The following is a 27381-nucleotide window of genomic DNA, read 5'->3' as shown; positions in this document are numbered from 1 at the left end:
GAGTGAAGTCATCAAGGTTCAGGTTGGTGATTGAAGCATGGGCAGATACAGCAGGAGCGGTGAGGTCGAGGTGAAGGAGTGGCAAGAGACTGGTGGGATGTGATCGGGGCCCAGGGAAGGTGTGAGTTTGGGGCCAGGGGCAGCTCAGGTCAGCCCACACTGTGATATGTATGCGTACTAGATCCGTGCACCATGGCTGGTCTTCAGTCGTCTTGGGTAATCCTTGCCACTGGACCAAGATCTAGATGTAGTGGCTGGTGTGCAAAGGCCACCACACGTTTAAAAAAAAATCCACGCACAGGCATCTTCCACCTTTGAGGATGTAGTTCGGGTCCTTCATTCGAAACACCTGTGAACTCATCCTTTTATGGCATGGAAGCAAGTCATCCTCGTTTTGAGGGACCGCCTATGATGATGAGATTACGCCCACTAGTGACTTTTTCCCTTTATTATTCCTTATCTCTACCCAAACTGTTTCAACATGCTGATCATTTGAGCCAATGTCATTTCTCACTATTGCAGTGATTCCATCCTTTGTCAACAGTTATCCAATTTTTTTATTTCGCCAGTTCTTTAGGGATCGCAACTGGAAACTATGGGGACTCTAAACAGTTGTGTAATTTTTAAACTTTTTTTAAGGCAGTTGAAAACTATAAGGTGATTTTTGTCCAATGTGTTTTGAACTAAAATAAAGCAATTCAATGATGTACAAACTTTGCTGTTCATTATTTTGTTGTAATTCCGTATTACTTTTAATCTAGGAACAATTAGATGTGGCACTGTCAAAAACCTGCAAGCACTTTGAAGTCAGTCATTATACCAAGGTCCAATTAGCATACAGACTGCTGGGAAAAACACAGGTAAATACAATTTAATGTTTGCACTTTAAAAAAAAAATATGCTGTAGCTGTTGGTCGATTTTATGGCATTTACCTTATACTACAGACTTGTGTGTTTATAAATTCCTGATGCTTTGTGAAATTTAATATGATGTTGCGAATGATGCAGTTTTCAAAAACTGGGCAGTTTATCATTTAATTTTTCCCACTTATTGAACATAGAAATCACTGGCATGCTTTAATGGGGACTGCAAACAGCTAAGCTTTGTGACACAGATGGAGTTGAGTGGATAGGAATGCCGTGTAATGGTCAAATCAGCTGAGTAGCCATCCACTGTGATGCCCTTCTGCTTTCTGTCCTGTACCTGTTCCAGATAAGGCTCTGCATTTGCATCCAGATACACGTTCAATCTTGGCACAAACCAATTACGCACCTTAAAAGATTGTGGCATTTTGGTCGTAAGTGTTTTACATGTGTAACTACTATACGCTCAAATCTCCTCGATCTTTTATGTCTGTCCATCAAATTCTTCGAACTCTGCCACAAAACTGGCCATGCCCCCAACTCAGATGCGAGTATCCTTCAATTGTGCTTGTTCGGAGGTGTCTCAATGTTGTGACAAAATGTTCAGGTGAAGCAAGCACAATTCAGCTGACCAGCAGAGAATTGAAGCATCCATCATCTTTAAAGAACTTCCATTTCTCTTACAATGCAACTAAAATACAAACACAGGACAATGACCATTAACATTTTCCACATCAGTCACCCGATGGCCTCATTCGTGAAACTGCCGTTTAATGATGAATTATGGCTGATTTTTAGACTGTGGACGATTTTCAGAACTTTGAATGCAGTTGAATGAATTATTTTGGGAGGCTTGCAGTCATTAGAGTAATCGTATATTTGAACAACCTAGTGTGAATTTAGTCAGATCTGGGAGATAAAGAGCTGTAAGCCAACTCCATATGCGTCCGGATCCCATAAATGCATCTTTTTCGGATCTTTTTCGGATCTTTTTCGGATCTTTTTCGGATCTTTTTCGGATCTTTTTCGGATCTTTTTCGGATCTTTTTCGGATCTTTTTCGGATCTTTTTCGGATCTTTTTCGGATCTTTTAAGGATCTTTTAAGGATCTTTTAAGGATCTTTTAAGGATCTTTTAAGGATCTTTTTTCAATCTTTTCCGATCTTTATCGATCTTTATCGAGCACAATCTCTCCACAGAGCTTCCCCTTCATCTTTGATATGGAAATAAAATAGGAAGCCAAATGTTTTCAGGTCTTAATATTGTCATTTGGAATGTGGTTGCATGGCAATTTTTGGTTATCTGGGTGTCTGACATGCTTGGAAACCCATTTTCTTGCTTAAGAGGCTCCAAGGCAAGATTATCTGGAGCCAAATGGGAAAGAACCCAATCCCCAGTGACAGATCCACTGTAGCTGGTAGAATGGACAAGTTATTTGCTCCTAAACTACTGCAAATACAGCTCTGTAATGGTCCAATAGGATGCACATGAGCACAGCCCAGAATAACCATTTTGTTATTCCCTAGTCTTTGAGAAGTATCTTGCTTTTGTTCTTACTCTGGAAATGTTATTTTTTCATAAGGATTTTTGGAGATTTTTTTAAAAGTGCTGTTTTGTTCAAGAGAATGTTGATTCTATGACAGGTGCTGATTCAGAATTCTCAGGACAACTTTCTATCATCCAAATACTTTTCAACTGACTTGAGGAAAACGTTTTCTCTATGGGTTGAAAAGATTTGTAAAAAGAACTTACTGAAAAGTTAATTCATAACTAAACTGTTTGGTTATTATTACAGTATGTATTTAAAAAATGTATTTTTAAAAATGTTCCACAGACTGCAATGGACCAGTTACACATGCACTTCACTCAGGCGATTCATAACACAGTGTTCCAAGTTGTCCTTGGGTATGTGGAGTTGTGTGCAGGGAATTCTGACACCAAGTTTCAGAAGCTCCAATATAAGGATCTTTGCACGGTATGTATTTTCTTATCTTATTATCTAGTGTGACTTCACTTGGAGAGCAAAAACTTTATGCATATGTTTAAGTTAAAAATGCTACTTTTCACAGTGAATTCAAGTCACAGAACAATAAAATAAATACTGATTATGTTTCTAATGTAACTAACATTTAAACTAATGCACACAATTGCTAAAAAAGAGTAGTAAGCCTAAGGATTGGGAGGATTTTAGAATTCTGCAAAGGATGACCAAAAAATTGATAAAGGGAAAAGAATGCAAGGGTAAACTAGCAAGAGACATAAAAACAGACTGTGAAAGCTTCAATAGGTTTGTAAAAAAGATTAGCGAAAGTAAACGTGGGCCCCTTGTAGCCAGAGATAGGAAAAATTATTATGGGTCATCATCATCATCATAGGCAGTCCCTTGAAATCAAGGAAGACTTGCTTCCACTCTAAAAATGAGTTCTTGGGTGATTGAACAGTCCAATACGTGAACCGCAGTCTGTGTCACAGGTGGGGCAGACAGTCATTGAAGGAAAGGGTGGGTGGGAGTTGTTTGCTGCACGCCCCTTCCGCTGCCTGTGCCTGGTTTCTGCATGCTCTCGGCGATGAGACTTGAGGTGCTCGGCACCTTCCCGGATGCACTTCCTCCACTTAGGGCGGTCTTTGGCCAGGGACTCCCAGGTGTCGGTGGGGATGTTGCATTTTATCAAGGAGGCTTTGAGGGTGTCCTTGAAACGTTTCCTCTGCCCACCTTGTAACTCCTACATGGCAAGCGAGCCCGAGTAGAGCACTTGCTTTGGGAGTCTGGTGTCAGGCATGCGAACAATGTGGCCTGCCCAGCGGAGCTGGTCGAGTGTGGTCAGTTCTTCGATGCTGGGGATGTTGGCCTGGTCGATGACGCTGATGTTGGTGCGTCTGTCCTCCCAGGGGATTTGCAGGATCTTGCGGAGACGTCGTTGGTATTATTTCTCGAGCGATTTGAGGTGTCCACTGTATATGGTCCACGTCTCTGAGCCATACAGGAGGGCGGGTATCACAACAGCCCTGCAGACCATGAGCTTGGTGGCAGATTTGAGGGCCTGATCTTCGAACACTTTTTTTCCTCAGGCAGTCGAAGACTGTACTGGTGCACTGGAGGTGGTGTTGAATCTCGTCAGCGATGTCTTATAAGGAAATGGCAGATACATTGAACAAATACCTTGTATCTGGCTTCACGGTAGAAAACACAAAATACATTCTGGAAATAGTGGGGAACTTAAGGGTCTATTGAGAATGAGGAACTTTAAGAAATTAGCATTAGTAAAGAAATAGTACTGGAGAAATGAATGTGACTAAAAGCCGACAAATCCTCTGGACCTGATGACCTACATTCTAGGGTTCCATAAGAGGTGGCTACAAAGATAATGGATGCATTGGTTTAGATATTCCAGAATTCCCCAGATTTTAGAACGGTTCCTACTGATTTAGAAGGTAGCAAAAGTAACCCCACTATTCAAGAAGTGGGAGAGAGAAAACAGGGAACTATAGACCAGTTGGCCTGACATCATAGAAAATAGGTGCAGGAGCAGGCATTTCGGCCCTTTGAGCCTGCACCACCATTCAATATGATCACGGCTGATCATGCAACTTCAGTATCCCACCTCTGCCTTCTCTCCATACCCCCTGATCCCTTTAGCCGTAAGGGCCACATCTCACTCCCTTTTGAATATGTCCAACAACGGGACTCCACAACTTTCTGTGGCAGAGAATTCCACAGGTTCACAACTCTCTGGGTGAAAAAGTTTCTCCTTATGTCGGTCCTATATGGCTTTACCGCTTATCCTGAGACTGTGTCCCCTGGTTCTGGACTTCCCCAACATCAGGAACATTCTTCCTGCACCAACCTGTCCAGTCCTGTCAGAATTTTATATGTTTCGATGAGATCCCCTCTCATTCATCTAAATTCCAGTGAGTATGGGCCCAAATTTCCACGTGATTTGCGCCTGATTTTTAGGAGCAACTGGTGGAGAACGGACTATCTTAGAAATCGCAATTCTCCACATTTTTTTTTCTGCAGTTCTAGTCAGGTAGAACAGTTCTACTTTGGAACAGAATTTTTTCTTCAAAAGGGGGCGTGTCCGGCCACTGACGCCTGATTTCAAAGTTTCCACAGTGAAAACGTACTCCAAGCTAACTTAGAATGGAGCAAGTGAAGATTTTTATAGAACTGAAAAACCTGTTCTACACATTAAAAAATCAGGCGCAGGTTACAAATTAGGCATCCAGAACGAGGTGGGGGGGGGAGGGGGGGAATGGAAGTCATTAAATTCTACAATAAATCCTTATTTATACTTCTACAAATATTATACAAATAAATCCAACCTGAATAAACATTTATAAGCAAAGAAAAGATTAAATAAACCATCTTCCTACCTGTGTGAAAGTGCTTCAGGCACGGAGAATGCTGCAATCAGCCTGAGGCGCCCGTTCTTCCCGCGGACGGGGGGAGGGGAGAGGAGACGCCCGTTCTTTCCCACGGGGTGGGGGGGGGAGGAGACAGTGAGAAGGCTGCAAGTGCTGATGTGCTGATGGCAATGTGCTTTTATTAAAAAAAATTTCAAAAATTAAACAGCTACAAAGAACTACAAAAATGGCCGAGTGCCAATGTTTTTTTCACACTGAGCATGTGCGAACGCTCCAACGCGCACGCGCAGCGTTGCCGGCAGGAAAAAAACGAATTTAAATAGTACCCGCCCCCTCCCACTTACAAAATCGGCGTGAGTGTAGGCTCCGCCCCCTTGGGCGCCGCGCCAGGCAGACAAGGAGCTGCAGAACGCTCCAGAATCGCGATTTTTTTTTTTTTTGGCGCCGTTTTAGGCGCGTAAAACGGGCGCCCAGCTCTGAGGGGCGCCCGTTTTTTATCGTGTGGAAACTTGGGCTCTATAAGCCTAGCCGATCCAGTCTTTCCTCATAAGTCAGTCCTGCCATCCCGGGAATCAGTCTGGTGAATCTTCGCTGCACTCTGTCAATAGCAAGCATGTCCTTCCTCAGATTAGGAGATCAAAGCTGCACACAATACTCAAGATGTGGTCTCACCAAGGCCCTGTACAACTGCAGCAAGACCTCCCTGCTCCTATACTCAAATCCTCTCGCTATGAAGGCCAGCATGCCATTTGCTTTCTTTACTGCCTGCTGTACCTGCATGTCTACCTTCAATGACTGATGTACCATGACACCCAGGTCTTGTTGCACCTCCCCTTTTACTAATCTGTCACCATTCAGATAATAATCTGCCTTCCTGTTTTTGCCACCAAAGTGAATAACCTCACATTTATCCATATTATACTACATCTGCCATGCATTTGCCCATTCACCTAACCTGTCCAAGTCCCCATGCAGCCTCCTCGCAGCTCGCCCTGCCACCCAGCTTAGTGTCATCTGCAAACTTGGAGATATTACATTCAATTCCTTCGTCCAAATCATTAATGTATATTGTAAATAGCTGGGGTCCCAGCACTGAACCTTGTGGCACCCCACTAGTCACTGCCTGCCATTTAGAAAGGACCTGTTTATTCTCACTCTTTATTTCCTGTCTCCCAACCATTTCTCTATCCAGGTCAATACATTACCCCCAATACCACGTGCCTTAATTTTGCACACTAATCTCTTGTGTGGGACCTTATCACAAGCTTTTTGAAAGTCCAAATACACCACATCCACTGGTTCTCCCTTATCCACTCTACTAGTTACATCCTCAAAAAGCTCTAGAAGATTTGTCAAGCATGATTTCCCTTTCATAAATCCATGCTGACTTGAACTGATCCTGTCACTACTTTCCAAATGCGCTGCTATTACATCTTTAATAATTGATTCCAGCATTTTCCCCACCACCGATGTCAGGCGAACCGGTCTATAATTCCCTGTTTTCTCTTTCCCTCCTTTTTTAAAAAGTGGGGTTACATTAGCTACCCTCCAATCCATAGGAACTGATCCTGAGTCCATGGAATGTTGGAAAATGACCACCAATGCATCAACTATTTCTGGGGCCACGTCCTTAAGTACTCTGCGATGCAGACTATCAGGCCCTGGGGATTTATCGGCCTTCACTCCCTTCAATTTCCCTCACGCCATTTCCTGACTAATAAGAATTTCCCTCAGTTCTTCCTTCTCGCTAGACCCTCTGCCCTCTTGTATTTTTGGGAGGTTATTTGTGCCTTCTTTAGTGAAGACAGAACCAAAGTATTTGTTCAATTGGTCTGCCATTTCCTTGTTCCCCATTATGAATTCACCTGATTCTGACTACAAGGGGCCTACATTAGTCTTCACTAATCTTTTTCTCTTCACATATCTATAGAAGTTTTTGCAGTCAGTTTTTATGTTCCCTGCAAGCTGACTCTCCTACTCTATTTTCCCCTTCCTAATTAAACCCTTAGTCCTCCTCTGCTGAATTCTAAATTTCTCCCAGTCCTCAGGTTTGCTGCTTTTTCTGGCCAATTTATATGCCTCTTCATTGGATTTTACACTTTCCCTAATTTCCCTTGTTAGCCACGGCTGAGCCACCTTTCCTTTTTTATGTTTGTGCCACACAGGGATATACAATTGTTATAGTTCATCCATGTGATCTTTAAATGTCTGCCATTGCCTATCCACCATCAACCCCTTAAGTATCATTCTCCAGTCTATCCTAGCCATTTCATGTCTCATACCGTTGATGTTTCCTTTCTTTAAGTTCAGGACCCTAGTCTCTGACACTCCATCTTAATGAAGAATTCTACCATATTATGGTCACTTTTTCCCAAGGGGCCTCGCATGACCAGATTGCTAATTAATCCTCTCTCGTTACACAAGACCCAGTCTAGGATGGCCTGCTCTCTTGTTGGTTCCTCGACATATTGGTCTAGAAAACCATCCCTTATACACTCCAGGAAATCCACAGTATTGCTGCCAGATTGGTTCGCCCAATCAATATGTCGATTAAAGTTACCCATGATAACTGCTGTACCCTTATTGCATGCGTCCCTAATTTCCTGTTTGATGCCATCCCCAACCTCCCTCCTACTGTGTGGTGGTGTTAACTCCCATTAACGTTTCTGCCCTTTGGTGTTTCGCAGCTCTACCCATATAGGCCCCAAGTTTCCACATGATTTGCTCCTGATTTTTAGGACGGAGAACGGAGTATCTTAGAAATCGGAATTCTCGTCATTTAGTTTGCTCCAGTTCTAGTCAGTTAGAACAGTTTCACTTTGGAACAGAATTTTTTTTTCAAAAGGGGGCGTGTCCGGCCACTTACGCCTGTTTTCAAAGTTTCGTCAGTGAAAACTTACTCCAAACTAACTTAGAATGGAGTAAGTGAAGATTTTTGTAAAAACCTTGTCTACACTTTAGAAAATCAGGCGTAGGTTACAAATCAGGCGTAGGGAATGGTGGGGGGGGGTGTTTAAAGGGAAGTTTACAAACATTAAACACTTCAGTTTTACAAATAAAGAGCCATCAACAATAATAAATGATAAATGCATCAATAAATCAACCAATAAATCAATCCAAAAAAATTAATAAGAAATAATTTTTTTTTTAAATCAATAAATAAAACCTTTTCTACTTACTGACTGCAGCACCGGGAGCCCTTCAACAGCATGCTGGGATCCCCCCTCAGTGTGTCTGTCAGTGTCTCTATCTCTCTGTCTGTCTGTGTGTCTCTCATTCTCTGTCTGTCAGTGTCTGTGTTTCTGACAGCGAGGAGGGGGGTAGAGGGAGAGAGGGGGGAGAAGGGGGTGATGGGGGAGATTGGGGGGGGGGGAAAGGAGATTGGGTGGGGTGGGGGGGGGGGGAAAGGAGATTGGGGAGGGAGGCTGAACGGGCCGGGCCCGACACTTCGGGCAGGGCCCGTCCCCAGCACCAGATTTACAGGTAGATGACGTTGGGTCGGGGGGGGGGTGGTGGGAGGGGGTTCGGTTCGGGGGGAGGGAGAGGGAGGTCAGGTCGGGGGGAAGGGAGGTCAGGTCGGGGGGAGGGAGGTCAGGTCGGGTCCGGTCCGGAGGCGGGGGGGGGAGGGGGGAGGGGGGTGGCGGGTCCGGTCCGGCGGGGGGGGGGGGGAATGGGGGCGCGGGTCCGGTCTGGAAGCGGGAAGCGGGAGTCGGGTCGGGAGGAAGCAGGAGCTGGCCGTGGGGGGAGCCTTATTCATGCAGCCACAGTGAGGCCATTCGGCCAGGGCTAGGGGCTGCGTGCTTCGGGCCTCTCTCACACAGTTTCGGGCGCCTGGAGCTACTGCACTTGCGCGCCCACTGTAGCGCGCACGTGCAGAGGTCCCGGCACTGTTTTCAGCGCAGGGACCTGGCTCCGCCCCCTACAGCTCCTGCTGCGCTGCGCCGAAGGCCAGAGGACCTGCAGGGAAGTGGAGAATCTGGAGGTTTTTTTTAGGCGCACTTTGTGGCGCGAAAAACGGGCGTCCAGGTCGGGACTGTGCCATTCTAGGCGCGGCTCGAAACTTGGGCCCATAGATTCCACATCATCCACACTAATGTCCTTCCTTACTATTGCGTTAATTAATCTCCTCTTTAACCAGTAACGCTACCCCACCTCCTTTTCCTTCCTGCCTATCCTTCCCGAATATTGAATACCCCTGGATATTGAGTTCCCAGCCTTGGTTACCCTGAAGCCATGTCTCCGTACTCTCAATTACATAATATCCGTTAACATCTATCTGTGCAGTTAATTCATTCACCTTATTACGAATGCACCTCGCATTGAGACTCCGAGCCTTCAGGCTTGTTTTTTTCGCACACTTTGTCCTTTTAGAATTCTGTTGTAATGTGGCCCTTTTCGATTTTTACCGTTGATTTCTCTGCCCTCCACTTTTTCTTATCTCCTTTCTACCTTTTGCTTCCGCCCCCATTTTGCTTCCCTCTGTCTCCCTGCATAGATTCCCAAACCCCTGCCATTTTAGTTTAAATCCTCCTCAACAGCACTAGCAAACATTCCCCCAAGGACATCAGTTCTGGTCCTGCCCAGGTGTAGACCGTCTGGTTTGTACTGGTCCCACCTCCCCCAGAACCGGTTCCAATGTCCCAGGAATTTGAATCCCTCCCCCTTGCACCATTCCTCAAGCCACGTATTCATCTGAGCTATCCTGCAATTCCTACTCTTGACTAGCACGTGGCACTGGTAGCAATCCTGAGATTACTACCTTTGAGATCCTACTCGTTAGTAGTAGAGAAAATGCTAGAATCCATTATGTGGGACATGGTTACAGGGCACTTAGAAAATAGTAATATGATTGGGCAGAGTTAACACAGATTTATAAAAGGGAAATGTATTTGACAAACCTGTTAGTTTTTTGAGGTCGATAAAGGGGAACCAGTGGATGTAGTGTATTTGGATTTTCAAAAAGCAATTGTTAAGGTGCCATACAAGAGGTTATTACAAAACAATTAGTGTTCGGGATTGAAGGTAATGTATTAGTTTGGATTGAGGATAAGTTAACGGACTGAAAACAGAATAGGAATAAACGGGTCATTTTCTGGTTGTCAGGCTGTAACTTAGTGGGGTATTGCAAGGATCAGTGCTTGGGCCTCAGCTATTTACAGTCTATTTCAATGGCGTTGATGAGGATACCAAGTGTAATGGATCCAAGTTTGCTGACAATATAGAGCAAGGTGGGAAAGTAAGTTGTGAGGAGGACGCAAAGAGGCTGCAAAGGAATATCGACAGATATTCCTTTGCAGTGAGTCGACAAGAACGTGGCAGATGGAATTCTGGGCCCAAGTTTCCCCAGGAGTTGCTCCGTTTTTTTTTTGGAGCAACTAGATTTTTTTGGAGTAACTTAAAAATCGCAATTCTCCCCATTTAAGTTGCTCCAACGTAAGTGAATTAGTTAGGGTTTTTTAGTTCAGTTTTTTCAAAAGGGGGCGTTACCAGCCACTTATGCCTGTTTTGGTCATTTAAGCAAGTTTAGCCAGCTCAAACTTACTCCAAACTAACTTAGGAAAGAGTAAGTGGCCACTTTTGTACGTTCTGAAAAATCCTGCCATGAATTAAAAGATCAGTGCAGGTAGCCAGAGATTGGGGGGGGGGGTGTTGGGGGGTGGGGGGGGGGGGCTGGGGCGGAGGGAAGTTAGAGGATTCTCCAAAGCATTAAACACTTCACTTTTAACAATAAAGAAGCATAGAAACCATCATAATTAATAAATAATAACTGAAAAATAAATCAAGTAATAAGAAATAAAAAGTCCTACCTTGCCGACTGGAGCACGCACCGGCAAAGCCCTTCGGTCAGGGCTAGGGGTGGAAACCTCGCAGCCAGCAGTAGCGTGGCACCTCATTGTCCAGGACTTCTAAATTGTTCACCGGTTGCGGAGCTTGATTGATCTGACCGCAGAAGTGGACTAAAATCCCGAGAAATGGAGAGGCCCCTGCTATCGCGTTGTGGTAACACAACGTTGTATCGTGGGGAGGGGGCAGTGGGGTCATTTGGTGGGATTGGCTGCAGTACCGACTCCAGTCGGGTTGAGGAAGTCTATAAACCATCAATCATTTCCTGCAGTTGGCTGTGTGCAGATCATGGCAGAACGTGGGGGGGTGGTGGGGGTCGCAGCAGCAAATGTAGGCTCTCAGCTGAGGCAGACAATGCTGTCCCGATTGTGATCAGGGCTACATGTTGAGTAATAGTTCATCAATACCTCAGCAATTCTTGCTATCTGTTATTGTGAGGCTACATTTTTTTGATTTACGAGCAGTTGCCGCACGGTTTATCAAGCTTTCATTGATCTAGTTGGGAGAGATCTGTGCGTCTCACATATTGTAGGGCGATCAGTCGCTGGTTTCCTCGGTCCACTGCAGCAGGAGAGATCTCCGGGCACGACACGCCACATCAGCAAGCCCCTCGGTCATGGCTAGGTGCGGGAGGCGCGCGTGACTGAATATGGGAAGGATGTTTGCTCCGAAGATAGTCCCGGTAGATAACGTGAGGGATGAGGGATTGCGGACATGAAAACAAGGGAAATATGGTAAATCTCTTAAACACCTCCATATGAATTCCGCTTCATTGACAACCCTGAACATTTTGGGAGTAAAAATAACTTGCTCTTGTTTTCAAAATTGGTTCTTGACTCTGTTTACAGAAGCCTGTGTTGATAGAATATTTTGTCTCCATCAGTCATTTTGTGTATCAGAGATTGCACAGACCTGTAATATCTCATCTCCATGGACATGATTTGACAAAGTGTTAGATCAGCAGAAAGCGGAGAACAAAATTGTATTTCAAAGAAACAGTAATAAGCTCAGGATGTCCTAAAGCGCTTCACAGCTAATGCAGTACTTTTGAAGTGTAGCCACTCGGCCCGGGATAGGGGCGGCGAGCATCGGGAGGAGCTGGGAGGGCGAGGAGCTGCTGCACATGTGCACAACTGCCGGCACTGTTTTCGGCGCAGAGTGCCGCGCCAGGACCAGGGAGACACAGAGGAGCTTCCAGCATACGCAGTAAGTTTTTTGCCGCCGTTTTGAGCGCACAAAGTCGGCGCATCTCGTGTTAGTGCGCCGGAAAAAGGGGTTGGGGAAACTTAGGCCCATAATGTGAAGATAACCACTTCGGTAGGAAAAATAGAAAAGCAGAATATTTTTTAAATGGTGAGAAACTGGGAAATATTGGTATTCAGTGGAATCTGGGTGTCCCACATCACTGAAAGTTAACATGCAGCTATAGCTAGCAATTAGGAAAGCAAATCGTGTGTTGGCTTTTATTAGAGTAAAGAAGTCTATTGCAATTGTATAAGGCCTTGATGAGACCACACCCGGAGTATTGTGTACAGTTTTGGTCTCCTTAACTAAGGAAGGATAAACTTACCTTCGAAGCAGTGGAAACCAGATTCACCAGACTGATTCCTGAGATGGGGGGATTGAATAGACTAGGCCTATATTCCTTAAAGTTCAGAAGAATGAGAGGTGATGTCATTCAAATGTATACAATTCTTACAGGGCTTAACAGGGTAGATGCAGAGAGGATGCTTCCCCTGCCTGGGAAGTCTGGAAATAGGGGCTACAGTTTCCGAATAACGGGTCAGCCATTTGGGCCTGAGATGAGAATTTTTTTCATTCAGAGGGTTGTGAATATTTGGAATTCTCTACTCGTGAGGGCTGTGGATGCTCAGTTGTTGAGTGTATTCAAGATTGAGATCGATAGATTTTTGGATACTAAGGGAATCAAGGGATATGGGCATAGTGCAGGAAGGTGGATTTGAGGTAGAAGATCAGCTATGATACTGAATGGCAAAGCAGGCTCGAAGGGCCAACTGGCCTACTCCTGCTCCTATTTCTTATATTCTTAGGTGATCAGGAAGGCCAATGCTATCTTGGCCTTTATTGCAAAGGGAATGGAGTATAAAAGCAGGGAAGCCTTGCTACAGCTATATAAGATATTGGTGAGGCCACATCTGCAATACTGCATGCAGTTGTGGTTTCCATATTTACGAAAGGATATACTTGCTTTGGAGGCAGTTCAGAGAAGGTTCACTAGTTTGATTCCGGGGATGAGGGGGTTGACTTATGAGGAAAGGTTGAGTAGGTTGGGCCTCTACTCATTGGAATTCAGAAGAATGAGAGGTGATCTTATCGAAATGTATAAAAGATTATGAGGGGGCTTGACAAGGTGGATGCAGAGAGGATGTTTCCACTGATGGGGGAGACTAGAACCAGAGAGCACGATCTTAGAATAAGGGGCCGCCCATTTCAAACAGATATGAGGAGAAATTTCTTCTCTGAGGATTGTAAATCTGTGGAATTCGCTGCCTCAGAGAGCTGTGGAAGCTGGGACATTGAATAAATTTAAGACAGAAATAGACAGTTTCTTAAACGATAAGGGGTTATGGGGAGTGGGCGGGGAAGTGGAGCTGAGTCCATGATCAGATCAGCCATGATCTTATTGAATGGCGGAGCAGGCTCGAGAGGCCGTATGGCCTCCTCCCTTCCTATTTCTTATGTTATTATTTCATAAAATGTCAAGTTGAATATTTTAATAGCTTTTTGAACAGTTCATCTTGTAATATCTAATACATTTTTATGGTATAATTATATAAAGGAATATACATATTCAATGAAGACCAAAAGAAAGGTTGTGATTTAGTGACTTGGTTGCATTTATAATGCTCATTTCCCCCATACTCCACCATGTAATGTCTTGGAAATGGTGAGAAGGCAATTTATTCATTTGCCAAAATTGCTGTGTAAATGGCCAAGAGTGAATTGGGTTTACTTGCATCATCTCCAATTTTTATAGTTGTCATCTGAAGCTAGTCATGTGAGGGAAAGCAGATTAGATTTTGTGCTTTACTACTCTAATTAGGAGGGGGGAAATAGAATTTGAGAGGAAGCTTGCTGGGAACATAAAAACTGACTGCAAAAGCTTCGATAGATATGTGAAGAGAAAAAGATGAGTGAAGACAAATGTAGGTCCCTTGCAGTCAGATTCAGGTGAATTTATAATGGGAAACAAAGAAATGGCAGATCAATTGAACAAATACTTTGGTTCTGTCTTCACGAAGGAAGACACAAATAACTTTCCGGAAATACTAGGGGACCGAGGGTCCAGTGAGAAGGAGGAACTGAAGGAAATCCTTATTAGGCTGAAAATTGTGTTAGAGAAATTGATGGAATTGAAGACCGATAAATCCCCGGCACGTGATAGTCTGCATCCCAGAGTACTTAAGGAAGTTGCCCTAGAAATAGTGGATGCATTGGTGATCATTTTCCAACAGTCTATCGACTCTGGATCAGTTCCTATGGACTAGAGGGTAACTAACGTAACACCACTTTTTAAAAAAGGAGGGAGAGAGAAAACGGGTAATTATAGACTGATTAGTAGTGGGGAAAATGTTGGAATCAATTATTAAGGATGAAATAGCAGCGCATTTGGAAAGCAGTGACAGGATCGGTCCAAGTCAGCATGGATTTATGAAAGGGAAATCATGCTTGACAAATCTTCAAGAATTTTTTGAGGATGTAACTAGTAGAGTGGACAAGGGAGAACCAGTGGATGTGGTGTATTTGGATTTTCAAAAGGCTTTTGACAAGGTCCCACACAAGAGATTGGTGTGCAGAATTAAAGCACATGGCATTGGGGGTAATGTACTGATGTGGATAGAGAACTAGTTGGCAGACAGGAAGCAGAGAGTCGGGATAATCGGGTCCTTTTCAGAATGGCAGGCAGTGACTAGTGGGGTGCAGCAGGGCTCAGTGCTGGGACCCCAGCTATTTACAATATACATTAAGATTTAGATGAAGGAATTGAGTTCAATATCTCCAAGTTTGCAGATGACACTAAGCTGGGTGGCGGTGTGAGCTGTGAGGAGGACGCTAAGCGGCTGCAGGGTGGCTTGGACAGGTTAGGTGAGTGGGCAAATGCATGGCAGATGCAGTATCATGTGGCTAATGTGAGGTTATCCACTTTGGGGGCAAAAACACACGGGCAGAATATTATCTGAATGGCGGCAGATTAGGAAAAGGGGAGATGCAGCAAGACCTGGGTGTCATGGTACATCAGTCATTGAAAGTTGGCATGCAGGTACAACAGGCAGTGAAGAAGGCTAATGGTATGTTGGCCTTCATAGCTAGGGGATTTGAGTATAGGAGCAGGGAGGTCTTGCTGCAGTTGTACAGGGACTTGGTGAGGCCTCACCTTGAATATTGTGTTCAGTTTTGGTCTCCTAATCTGAGGAAGGACGTTCTTGCTATTGAGGGAGTGCAGTGAAGGTTCACCAGACTGATTCCTGGGATGGCAGGAGAGACTGGATTGACTGGGCCTGTATTCACTGGAGTTTAGAAGGATGAGAGGGAATCTCAAAGAAACATATAAAATTCTGATGGGACTGGATAGGTTAGATGCAGGAAGAATGTTCCCGATGTTGGGAAAGTCCAGAACCAGGGGAGATAGTCTAAGGATAAGGGGATAAGCCATTTAGGACTGAGATGAGGAGAAACTTCTTCATTGAGTTGTTAACCTGTGGAATTCTCTACGGCAGAGAGTTGTTGATGCCAGTTCTTTGGATATATTGAAGAGGGAGTTAGATACGGCCCTTACGGCTATAGGGATCAAGGGGTATGGAGAGAAAGCAGGAAAGAGGTACTGAGGAAATGATCAGTCATGATCTTATTGAATGGTGATGCAGACTCGAAGGGCCGAATGGTCTACTCCTGCACCTATTTTCTGTTTCTATGTGTACCTCATTGGACTCTCCCTCCATTTACATAAGAACATAAGAAATAGGAGCAGGAGTAGGCCATTTGGCCTCTCGAGCCTGCTCTGCCATTTAATAAGATCATGGACTCAGCTCCACTTCCCTGCCCGCTCCCCATAACGCTTTATTCCCTTATCGCTCAAAAATCTGTCTATCTCCGCCTTAAATATATTCAATGACCCAGCCTCCACAGCTCTCTGAGACAGAGAATTCCGCAGATTTACAACCTCTGAGAAAAGAAATTCCTCCTCATCTCAGTTTTAAATGGGCAGCCCCTTATTCTGTGATTATGCTCCCTAGTTTTAGTTTCCCCGATGTGGAAATATCCTCTCTGCATTCACCTTGTCGAGCGCCCTCATTATCTTACATGTTTCAATAAGATCACCTCTTGCTCTTCTGAACTCCAATGAGTATAGGCCCAACCTACTCAACCTATCTTCATAAGTCAACCCTCTCATCTTTGAAATCAACCGAGTGAACCTTTTCTGAACAGCCTCCAATGCAAATATATCCTTCTTTAAAAACGGAGACCAAAACTGTGCACTGTACTCTAGGTGAGGCCTCAACAATACCCTGACAATGTAGCTGGACTTCTCCTGCTTTTCTATTCCATACCCCTTGCAATAAAGGCCAACATTCCATTTGTCTTCCTGATCACTTGCTGTACCTGCATACTAACTTTTTGTGTTTTATGCACAAGGAGCCCCCAGGTCCCTCTGTACTGCAGTTTTGCTCTATTTAAATTATAATTTGCTTTTCTATTTTTTCTGCCAAAGCGGATAACCTCACAGTTTCCAACATTATACTCCATCTGCCAAATTTTTGCCCATTCACTTAGCCTGTCTACATTCCTTTGCCGATTTCTTGTGTCCTTCTCACAGTTTGCTCTCCCACCCAACTTTGTATCATCAGCAAACTTGGCTACATGACACTCGGTTCCTTCATCCAAGTTAGTAATATAGATTGTAAATAGTTGAGGCCCCAGCGCTGATCCCTGCGGCACCCGACTAGTTACCGAGTTTGCCAACCGAAAAATGACCCATTTATTCCGACTCTCTGCTTGCTGCTAGTTAGCCAATCCTCTCTCCATGCCGATATATTACCCCCAACCCCGTGAACTTTTATCTTGTGCAGTAACCTTTTATGTGGCACCTTATTGAATGCCTTCTGGAAATCCAAAAACACCACTTCCACTGGTTCTCCTTTATCCACCCTGCTCGTTACATCCTCAAAGAACTCTAACAAATTTATCAAACATGATTTCCCTTTCATAAAACCATGTTGATTCTGCTTAATTGAATCATGCTTTTCCAAATGTCCAGCTACTGTTTCTTTAATAATGGACTCCAGCATTTTCCCAACGATAGATGTTAGGCTATAACTGGTCTATAGTTTCCTGCTTTCTGGCTTCCTCCTTTTTTTAAATAGAGGTGTTCGATTTGCGGTTTTCCAAACCGCTAGGATCTCCTCAGAATCCAGGGAATTTTGGTAGATTTTACCAATACACCCACTATCTCTGCAGCCATTTATTTTAAGACCCTAGGATGCAAGCCATTAGGTTCAGGGGACTTGTCTGCCTTTAGTTCCATTATTTTACTGAGAACTACTTCTTTAGTGATTGTATTTAGTTCCTCCCTCCCTATAGCCCCTTGATTATCCACTATTGGGATGTTTTTAGTGTCTTCAATCGTGAAGATTGAACAAATGTTTTGCATCGACGTCTCTGCCATTTCCCTATCCCCCACTATTGATTCCCCAGTCTCATCCTCTAGGGGACCAACATTTACTTTAGGCACTCTTCCTTTTTATGTACCTGGAGAAACTCTTACTATCTGTTTTTATATTTCATGCTAGTTTGCTTTCATACTCTATCTTCCCTCTCTGTTTTTTTTTTAGTCGTTCTTTGCTGGCTTTTAAAAGTTTCCCAATCCTCTGGCCTCCCAGTAGTCTTGGCCACTTTGTATGCCCTTGTTTTCAATTTGATATCATCATTTATTTCCTTAGTTAGCCACAGATGGTTATCCCTTCTCTTACAGTCTTTCCTTCTCATTAAGATATATTTTTGTTGAGAGTTATGAAATATCTCTCTAAATGTTTGCCACTGCTCATCAACCGTCACACACTTTAATCTATTTTCCCAGTCCACTTTAGCCAACTTTGCCTTCATACCTTTGTAGTCTCCTTTGTTTAAGCTTAGAAAACTGGTTTGAGATCCAGCTTTCTCACCCTCCCACTGAATTTGAAATTCAACCATGCTATGGTCACTCATTCCTAGAGGATGCTTTAGTAGGAGATCCTTTACTAAGAGATCATTTATTAATCCTGTATATTTATATTCCTTGTGCAAAAAAACTGTTTTATTTCTTCTTCTAGCTGGGTAGGTCTGCACTCGCCTGGTTCCATTCCTATCTATCTAATCGTAGCCAGAGAATTTCCTACAATGGTTTCTCTTCCTGCTCTCGCACCATTACCTCTGATGTCCCCCAAGGATCTATCCTTAGCCCCTTCCTATTTCTCATCTACATGCTACCCCTTGGAGACATCATCCGAAAACAGAAAGTTGCACATGTACGCTGACGACACCCAGCTCTACCTCACCACTATAAAAGTTGGCTATCCAGGTGGTGGAGGATGGAATAGTAGAGCCTAGTCGCTTAAACCTTTTATGTTGAATTCAGTGATTGATGGCTGGGGCCATCGCTAATAAGAAAGGAAGCAAGTGCCCCCTTTTAACGGGGCACAACCAATAAACTGCAAATTAAACCAAATTTAAATTAAACTTAACAAATCAAGTCATTTTTGTTTCCGGGGTGATGAAACACTCCAGTCCCTCCAGTGCCCATAAGAACATAAGAAATAGGAGCAGGAGCAGGCCATACGGCCCCTCGAGCCTGCTCTGCCATTCAATAAGATCATGGCTGATCTGATCATGGACTCGGCTCCCCTTCCCTGCCTGCTCCTCATAGCCCCTTATCGTTTAAGAAACTGTCTATTTCTGTCTTAAATTTATTCAATGTCCCAGCTTCCACAGCTCTCTGAGGCAGCGAATTCCACAGATTCACAACCCTCTGAGAGAAGGAATTTCTCCTCATCTCAGTTTTAAATGGGCGGCCTCTTATTCTAAGATCATGCCCTCTAGTTCTAGTCTCCTCCACCAGTGGAAACATCCTCTCTGCATCCACCTTGTCAAACCCTCTCATAATCTTATACGTTTCGATAAGATCACCTCTCATTCTTCTGAATTCCAACGAGTAGAGGCCCAACCTACTCAACCTTTCCTCATAAGTCAACCCCTTCCTCCCTGGACTCAAACTAGTAAACCTTCTCTGAATTGCCTCCAAAGCAAGTATATCCTTTCGTAAGTATGGAAACCAAAACTGCAAACAGTATTACAGATGAGGCCTTGTATAGCTGTAGCAAGACTTCCCTGCTTTTCTACTCCATCCCCTTTAAAATAAAGGCCAAGATTCCGATGGCCTTCCTGATCACTTGCTGTACCTGCATACTAACCTTCTGTGTTTCATGCACAAGTACCCCCAGGTCCTGCTGTACTGCAGCACTTTGCAATCTTTCTCCATTGTTCGATTTTTTTCTGCCAAAGTGCATGACCTCACACTTTCAAACATTATACTGGTTGCGGAATGCCTCAAGCGTACTAACGGATACTGCATGCTCCATGTCCAGAGACACCCGGGCGCAAGCATAACCACAGAAGAGAGGCAGGCGGGTGGGCAGAATGACCCCCTCGACTGCCTGCTGCCTGGAACTGTTAATTGCCAAGTCCAGGAGCAGTCCAACAAGGAGGTCCTCCGATCTGCCTGCTGCCTGTACAGGGTGCCCAGGGATCAGGAGCGTGGGACTGAAGTGCAACCAAAAATTGAGGAGCAGCCCCTTGAAAAATTGGAAAAGGGGCTGGAATCTCTCACTCTTGTGTGTATACATGGAACACAGACTCTTCCAGGCTGCAGAAATTGAAGACAGCTTTCGGATAGCAAGATGGTGCGCCAGGGCATGTCCGGACGGCAGCCAAAGAAGACAAAATGGAGAGTGTGCAAGAGCTGCCCATACAGGAAACCGCTCCGTGCAGAGTGGAAAAGCACAGAAGGGTTCTCCGAGAGATGGTTCAAGCTGTGAGGCAGGGATTTGAAGGTCTGGCACCAATGATAAATTCCGTCTGGACGGGGGCCAGCTCGGACGGGATTGTTGCATGCTCTTGAGCCTCCTCGACACACCTTGTGGAGTCGGGGCCGAGTGCCTCTTTTAATGTTTTGATGGCTTTGGCCGTGGACCAGATGCCGTACCAGGATATGTGCTGCACCATGTCTTGCGACATCCAGCCCATTTCTCCGCCAACCAATAGGTCCTTGACTCTGCTCACCTTGCCAGCTTAGGGCCCTCCCCCTCAGCCACTTGAAACTGCGCTCATTGAGGTGTGGATTCCTGAGCAGCGGCTCCCAGAGGATAGCTGGCACGCCTGATGGAGAACTCTGGCTGGAGGAGATATTGTTCCAGATCCTGATTAGTTCATAGTAAAAGACAGGCAGCTCCTGCAAGGAGGTATGATTACAACCCAGTTTTATAAACAGGAGCTGCGTGTCGTAATTAAGGCCATGCAGCTGGGGTAGAAATAAGTCGCCAGCGCACACCATCTCGGAAGATCATAGACGTGCAAGGTCTGAAGACGGAAAGTCATAGTCTGGTTACGCACGCACACCAACGCCTGACCGCTGTCCCAAAGCAGGAGACTCAGAACCATGGCAGAGATAAAAGGAGCAGAATCCAAGGCCCGAGACTAGAGGAGGAGCAGCGGGGATAAAAGGAGGTCGCTGGGAGCAGCAGCGGGATGGACCTGTGAGGGGGGATAAAAATCAAAATGTGGAGTCGGGGCCGAGTGCCTCTTTTAGCGTCTTGATGGCTTTGGCCGGATGAGCAAACTGACCACAGCACTGTGGTACAAGGGGCCATTCAAGTTGGGGGAGTAAAAAGCAGGTAAGTGATTGGTTGGTGAGTATTTCTCTTTTTTTTTTATCTTTCTCTGAACTAGGGCATTGATTTAAATTAAGAGCCGTGATTGTAGATTTAAAAACTATAAATAAATAATTGAGTCATATTTCAAAACTTGAAAACCTAATTAGTTAAATAAATACAATAGAGATGGCAGGGCTAGTGATATGTTGCAGCTGCAGCATGTGGGAGCTGGTGGACACCAGTGTGATCCACGACGACCACATCTATAGTAAGTGTTTGCAGCTTGAGGGACTTGGGCTCAGAGTTGATGAGCTGAAGTCCAAGCTTCGGATGCTGTTAAACATCAAGGAGGTGGAGAATTAGCTGGACATTTTCTTCCAGGACACAGTCACACCCCTTGGGTTAAGTACTTCAGATTTGGTCCGTGGTCAGGGACAGGAGGGTGTGACTACGAGTGAGGCAGATAATAGGGATCCAGAATTGGAGGAGCCTCAGCCCTTGCACTTGTCCAACAGATACGAGGTTTTTGCATCTTATGTGGACGAGAGCAGTGACTGCAGGGAGGATGAGCAAACTGACCACAGCACTGTGGTACAGGGGGCCATCAAGTTGGGGGAGTAAAAAGGAATGTATTAGTTGGAGGATAGATGCTGTTCTTTGCAGCCTCGAGCGTGAGTCCTGAAGGGTGCGTTGCCTGCCCGGTGCCAGGGTTAAGGACATCTCCTCTGGGCTGGACAGGAACTTGGAGTGGGAGGGAATAGATCCACATAGGTACCAATGACACAGGTAGGATTACGAAAGTGGTACTGCTGTGGGAATATGAACACCAAAGGACGAAATTAAAAAGCAGAACCACAAAGGTGGTAATCTCTGGATTAATACCTAAGCCACAAACCAATAAGATCAGAGAGTTGAATAAAGATTGGTGTGGGCGAAATGGGTTTCAATTCATGGAGCACTGGCACCAGTACTGGGGAAAGAGGGAGCTGTTCCATTGGGAAAGGCTTCATTTGAACCATGCTGGAACCAGTGTCCTGGTGAATCGAATAACTTGGGCTGTAGATCAGGCTTTAAACTAAATAGTTGCGGGGGGGAGGGTTCAAGTGAGGGGAAATTTAGAAAGTTAGAGAGAAAGGACAAGGCAATAGTGCAGGGTAGCAATATGGGTAATGATAACCAGAGTGTGACAGGAAGGGACAGAGCGTATGTACAAATATATGAGTGTACCAGCAAATAGGGTCAGAGTAGGGAAAAATGGTAAAAAGACAAAATTAAAGGCTCTATCAAAATGTATGCAACATTCATCATAACATAGATGAGTTGACTGCACAAATAGAAATAAATGGGTATGATCTGATGGCTATTACAGAAACGTGGCTGCAAGGTGACCAAAGGCTGGGAACTGAATATTCGGGGGTACTTGACATTTTGGAAGGATAGACAGAAAATAAAAGGAAGTGTGGTAGCTCTGTTAATAAAGGATGAGATCAGTACAGTTGAGAAATTATATTGGCTCAGAAGATTAAGATGTAGAAACAAATGGGTGGGGATAAGAAATAATAAGGGAAATAAATCACTGGTGGGAGTCGTCTATAGGCCCCCGAACAGTAGCTACAGAAAGACAAAGTATCAATGAAGAAATAATTGGGATTTGTAAGAGCGATACTACAATAATTGTGGACGATTTTAATTTTCATATAGATTGGACAAATCAAATTGGCAAAGATAGCTTTCAGGACGAGTTCATAGAGTGTATTAGGGATAGTTTCTCAGGACAATACATTGTGAAACCAACCAGGGAACAGGCTATTTTAGATCTGGTTACGTGAAATTAAACAGGATTAATTAATCTTGTAGTAAAGGATTCTTTAGGGAAATGTGATCATAACATAATAGAATTTCACATTCAGTTTGAGGATGAGAAACTTGGGTCTGAAACTAGTGTCTTAAACCTAAATAAAGGCAGTTGCAAAGGTATGAAGACCGAGTTAGCTAAAGTGGACTGGGAAAATAGATTAAAAGGTGAGACGGTAGATATTTAAGAAGATATTTCAGAATTCTCAACAAAGATATATTCCATTGAGAAAGACTCTACGAGAAGGATGAACCATCTGTGGCTAACGAAGGAAGTAAGGATGGTATCAAATTAAAAGAAAAGGCATACAATGTTGTGAAGATTAGTGGTAGGGCAGAAGATTGGTAAAAGATGACTAAAACAATAATAGAGGTAGAAAATAGATTGAGAATAAACTAGTAAGAAGTATAAAAACAGACTAATAGCTTCTACAAGTATATAAAAAGGAAGAGAGTAGCTAAAGTAAATGTTGGTCCTTTGGAGGATGAGACTGGGGAATTAATAATGGGCAAAATGGAATGCAGAAACTTTGAACAAATAGTTTGTATCTGTCAGTAGAAGACACTAAAAGCATTCTAATAATAGAAAGTCATGGGGCAAAAGGGAGGGTGGAAATTAAAACAATCTTTATCACTAGAGAAAAAGTACTTGTCAAACTAATGGGACTAAAGGCTGATAAGTCCTCTGGACCTGATGGCCTGCACCCTAGGGCCTTAAAAGAAGTGGCTGCAGAGATAATGGATGCATTGGTTGTAATCTTCCAAAATTCCCTAGATTCTGGAAAGGTCCCAACAGATTGGAAAACCACAAATGTAACATCCCTATTTAATAAAGGAGGGAAACAGAAAACTATAGGCCAGTTCGCCTAACATCTGTCCTTGGGGAAAATGTTGGAATCCATTATTAAAGAAGTCGTAGCGGGACATTTAGAAAATCATAATACAGTCAAGCAGAATCAACATGTTTATGAAAGGGAAAAATCGTGTTTGACGAATTTATTAGAGTTCTTTGAGGATGTAATGAGCAGAGTGTGGATAAAGGGGAACCAGTAGATGTGGTGTATTTGAATTTCCAAAAGGCATTTACTAAGATGTCACATAAAAGGTTACTAACAAGATAGAAGCTCATGGTGTTAGCATGGATATCATCATCATCATGGGCAGCCCCTTGGAGTAGAGGATGACTTGCTTCCACTCTAAAAGTGAGTTCTCCGGTGACTGAGGAGTCCAATACGAGACCTGCATTCTCTGTTACAGGCGGGGAAGACAGTGGTTGAAGGAAAGGGTGGTCGGGGAGCTTGGGTTGACACACGGTCCTTCCACCGGCTACGCTTGGTTTCTGCTTGTTCGCGGCGCTGGGACTCGATGTGCTCAGCGCCCTCCTGGATGCTCTTCCTCCACTTTGGGCGGCCGTTGACATGGGATTCCCAGGAGTCGGTGGGGATGTTGCACTTTATCAAGGAGGCTTTGAGGATGTCCTTGAAGCCTTTCCTCTGTCCACCTGGGGCTTGCTTGCTGTGTCGAAGCTCTGCGTTGAGCCTCTGCTTTGGGAGCCTCGTGTCGAGCATGCGGACGCTGTGGCCCAGCCAACGGAACTGATTGAGTGCGTTTGATGCTGGGTATGTTGACCTGAGCGAGAACACTAACGTTGGTGTGTCTGTCCTGCCAATGGATTTGCAGGATCTTGTGGAGGTAGTACTGGTGGTATTTCTCTAGCACTTTGAGATGTCTGCTGTATATAGTCCACATCTCTGAGCTATATAGGAGGGTGGGTACCACTCCTGCCCTGTAGACCATGAGCATGGTGCCGGATTTGAGGTCCTGGTCTTCAAACACACACTTCCTCTGGTGACCGAAGGCTGCGCTGGCACACTGAAGGCGGTGTTGGACCTCGTCATCAATGTCTGCTCTTGCTGATAGTAGGCTCCAGAGGTATGGAAATTGATCCACGTTATCCAAGGCCTCATCGTGGATTTTGATAATTGGGAACAGTGCTGTGTGGCGGGATCAGGTTGGTAGAGGACCTTTGTCTTACGGATGTTTAGCGTAAAGCCCATGCTCTTGTATGCTTCGGTGAAGGTGTTGACGATGGCTTGGAATTTGGCTTTCGAGTGTGCGCAGACACAAGCGTTGTTTGCATACTGTAGTTCAATAACAGACGATGGGACGACCTTGGATCTGGCCTGGAGGTGGCGGAGTTTGAACAGATTCCCGTTCTATAATTTAGATCCACCCCGACGGGAGAAACTTGCTAAGGGTGAGATGTAGCATTGCAGCAAGGAAGATCAAAAAGAGCGTTGGTGCGATGACGTAGCTTTGCATGACCCCGGTCCGGACGTGGATTGGGTCTGTGGTGAATCTATTGGTCAGGATCACGGCTTGTATGTCATCGTGGAGCAGAGGCTGGTGACAAACCTTCGAAGGCAGCCGAAATGGAGGAGGTCAAAGAAGGCCGTTTACAAGGGTTGATGCTGTTCCCTTCATTTCTCTTGTGGTTATTGCATGATGAAGAACATGTCCGTTGTACCCCTTAGTGGACAGAATCTGCATTGCGACTCTGTTAGCTTTTTGTTAGCATGGATAGAGGATTGGCTAACTGAGTTGGGATAAATGGGTTATTTTCAGGTTGGCAAACTGTAACAAGAAATAAGGGATGTGTGCAATAAAGGTACAGCAGTTATCATGGGCGACTTTAATTTACATATAGATTGGGCTAACCAAACTGGTAGCTATGCGGTGGAGGAGGATTTCCTGGAGTGTATTAGGGATGGTTTTCTTGACCAACTCGAGAGCTGGCCATCCTAGACTGGGTGATGTGTAATGAGAATTAGCAATCTTGCTGTGCGAGACCCCTTGGGGAAGAGTGACCATAATATGGTTGAATTCTTTATTAAGATGTAGAGTGACACAGATAATTCAGAAACTAGGGCCCTGAACTTATGGAAAGCTAACTTCGACGGCATGAGGCGTGAATTGGCTAGAATAGACTGGCAAATGATACTTAAAGGGTTGTCAGTGGCTAGGCAATGGCAAACACTTATAGATCACATGGATGAACCTCAACAATTGTACATCCCTGTCTGGAGTAAAAATAAAACAGGGAAGGTGGCTAACAAGGCAAATTAAGGATAGTGTTAGATCCAAGGAAGAGGCATATAAATTGGCCAAAAAAAGCAGCAAACCTAAGGACTGGGAGAAATTTAGCATTCAGCAGAGGAGGACAAAGGGTTTGATTAGGAGGGGGAAAATAGAGTACGAAAGGAAGCTTGCCGGGAACATAAAAACTGACTGCAAAAGCTTCTATAGATATGTGAAGAGAAAAAGATTAGTGAAGACAAATGTAGGTCCCTTGCATTCGAACTCAGGTGAATTTATAATGGGGAACAAAGAAATGGAAGACCAATTGAACAAATACTTTGGGGTTCTGTCTTCACAAAGGAAGACACAAATAACCTTCCGGATGTACGAGGGGACTGAGGGTCCAGAGAGAAGGAGGAACTGAAGGATATCCTTATTGGGTGGGAAATTGTGTTGGGGAAATTGAAGGCCGATAAATCCAAGGGGCCTGATTGTCTGCATCCCAGAGTACTTAAGGAAGTGGCCCTACAAATAGTGGATGCATTGGTGATCATTCTCCAACAGTCTATCAACTTGGGATCAGTTCCTATGGACTGGAGGATAGCTAATGTAACACTACTTTTTAAAAAGGGAGGGAGAGAGAAAGCGGGTAATTATAGACCGGTTAGGCTGACATCAGTAAGTGGGGAAAATGTTGGAATCAATTATTAAGGATGAAATAACAGTGCATTTGGAAAGCAGTGACAGGATCGGTCCAAGTCAGCATGGATTTATGAAGGGGAAATCATGCATGACAAATCTTCTGGAATTTTTTGAGGATGTAACTAGTAGAGTGGACCAGGTAGAACCAGTGGATGTGGTATACTTGGACTTTCAAAAGGCCTTTGACAAGGCCCCACATAAGAGGTTGGTGTGCAAAATCAAAGCACATTGTATTGGGGGTAATGTACTGGCATGGATAGAGAATTGGTTGGCAGACAGGAAGCAGAAAGTCGGGGTAAACGGGTCATGTTCCGAATGGGAATGACTAGTGGAATGCCGCAGGGCTCAGTGCTGGGACTCCAGCTCTTTACAATATACATTAATGATTTGGATGAAGGAATTGAATGTAATATCTCCAAGTTTGCAGATGACACTAAACTGGGTGGCGGTGTGAGCTGTGAGGAGGATGCTAAGAGGCTGCAGGGTGATTTTGAAAGGTTAGGTGAGTGAGCAAATGCATGGCAGATGCAGTATAATGTGGATAAATGTGAGGTTATCTACTTTGGAGGCAATAACACGAAGGCAGATTATTATCGGAATGGTGGCAGATTAGGAAAAGGGGAGGTGCAATGAGACCTGGGTATCATGGTTCATCAGTCATTGAAAGTTGACATGCAGGTATAGCAGGCAGTGGAGAAGGCAAGTGGCATGTTGGCCTTCATAGCTAGGGGATTTGAGTATAGGAGCAGGG

The 27381-nt window shown here is 44.4% G+C and overlaps 1 protein-coding gene across 1 annotated transcript in view; it reads left to right on the top strand.

Annotated features, from left to right (window-relative positions):
* Positions 1-27381, top strand: part of vps50 (VPS50 EARP/GARPII complex subunit) — a 351039-nt gene that overhangs the window by 127621 nt on the left and 196037 nt on the right. Inside the window, exons 11-12 of the mRNA XM_070881083.1 lie at positions 762-860; positions 2699-2839. Of these exons, the coding sequence (XP_070737184.1) occupies positions 762-860; positions 2699-2839 (240 nt within the window). The remainder of the gene's footprint in view (positions 1-761; positions 861-2698; positions 2840-27381) is intronic.

This window comes from Pristiophorus japonicus, chromosome 5 (assembly GCF_044704955.1).
Source record: "Pristiophorus japonicus isolate sPriJap1 chromosome 5, sPriJap1.hap1, whole genome shotgun sequence".
NCBI classification, from domain to species: Eukaryota; Metazoa; Chordata; class Chondrichthyes; family Pristiophoridae; genus Pristiophorus; species Pristiophorus japonicus.
This window is presented reverse-complemented; position numbering and strand designations above follow the sequence as displayed.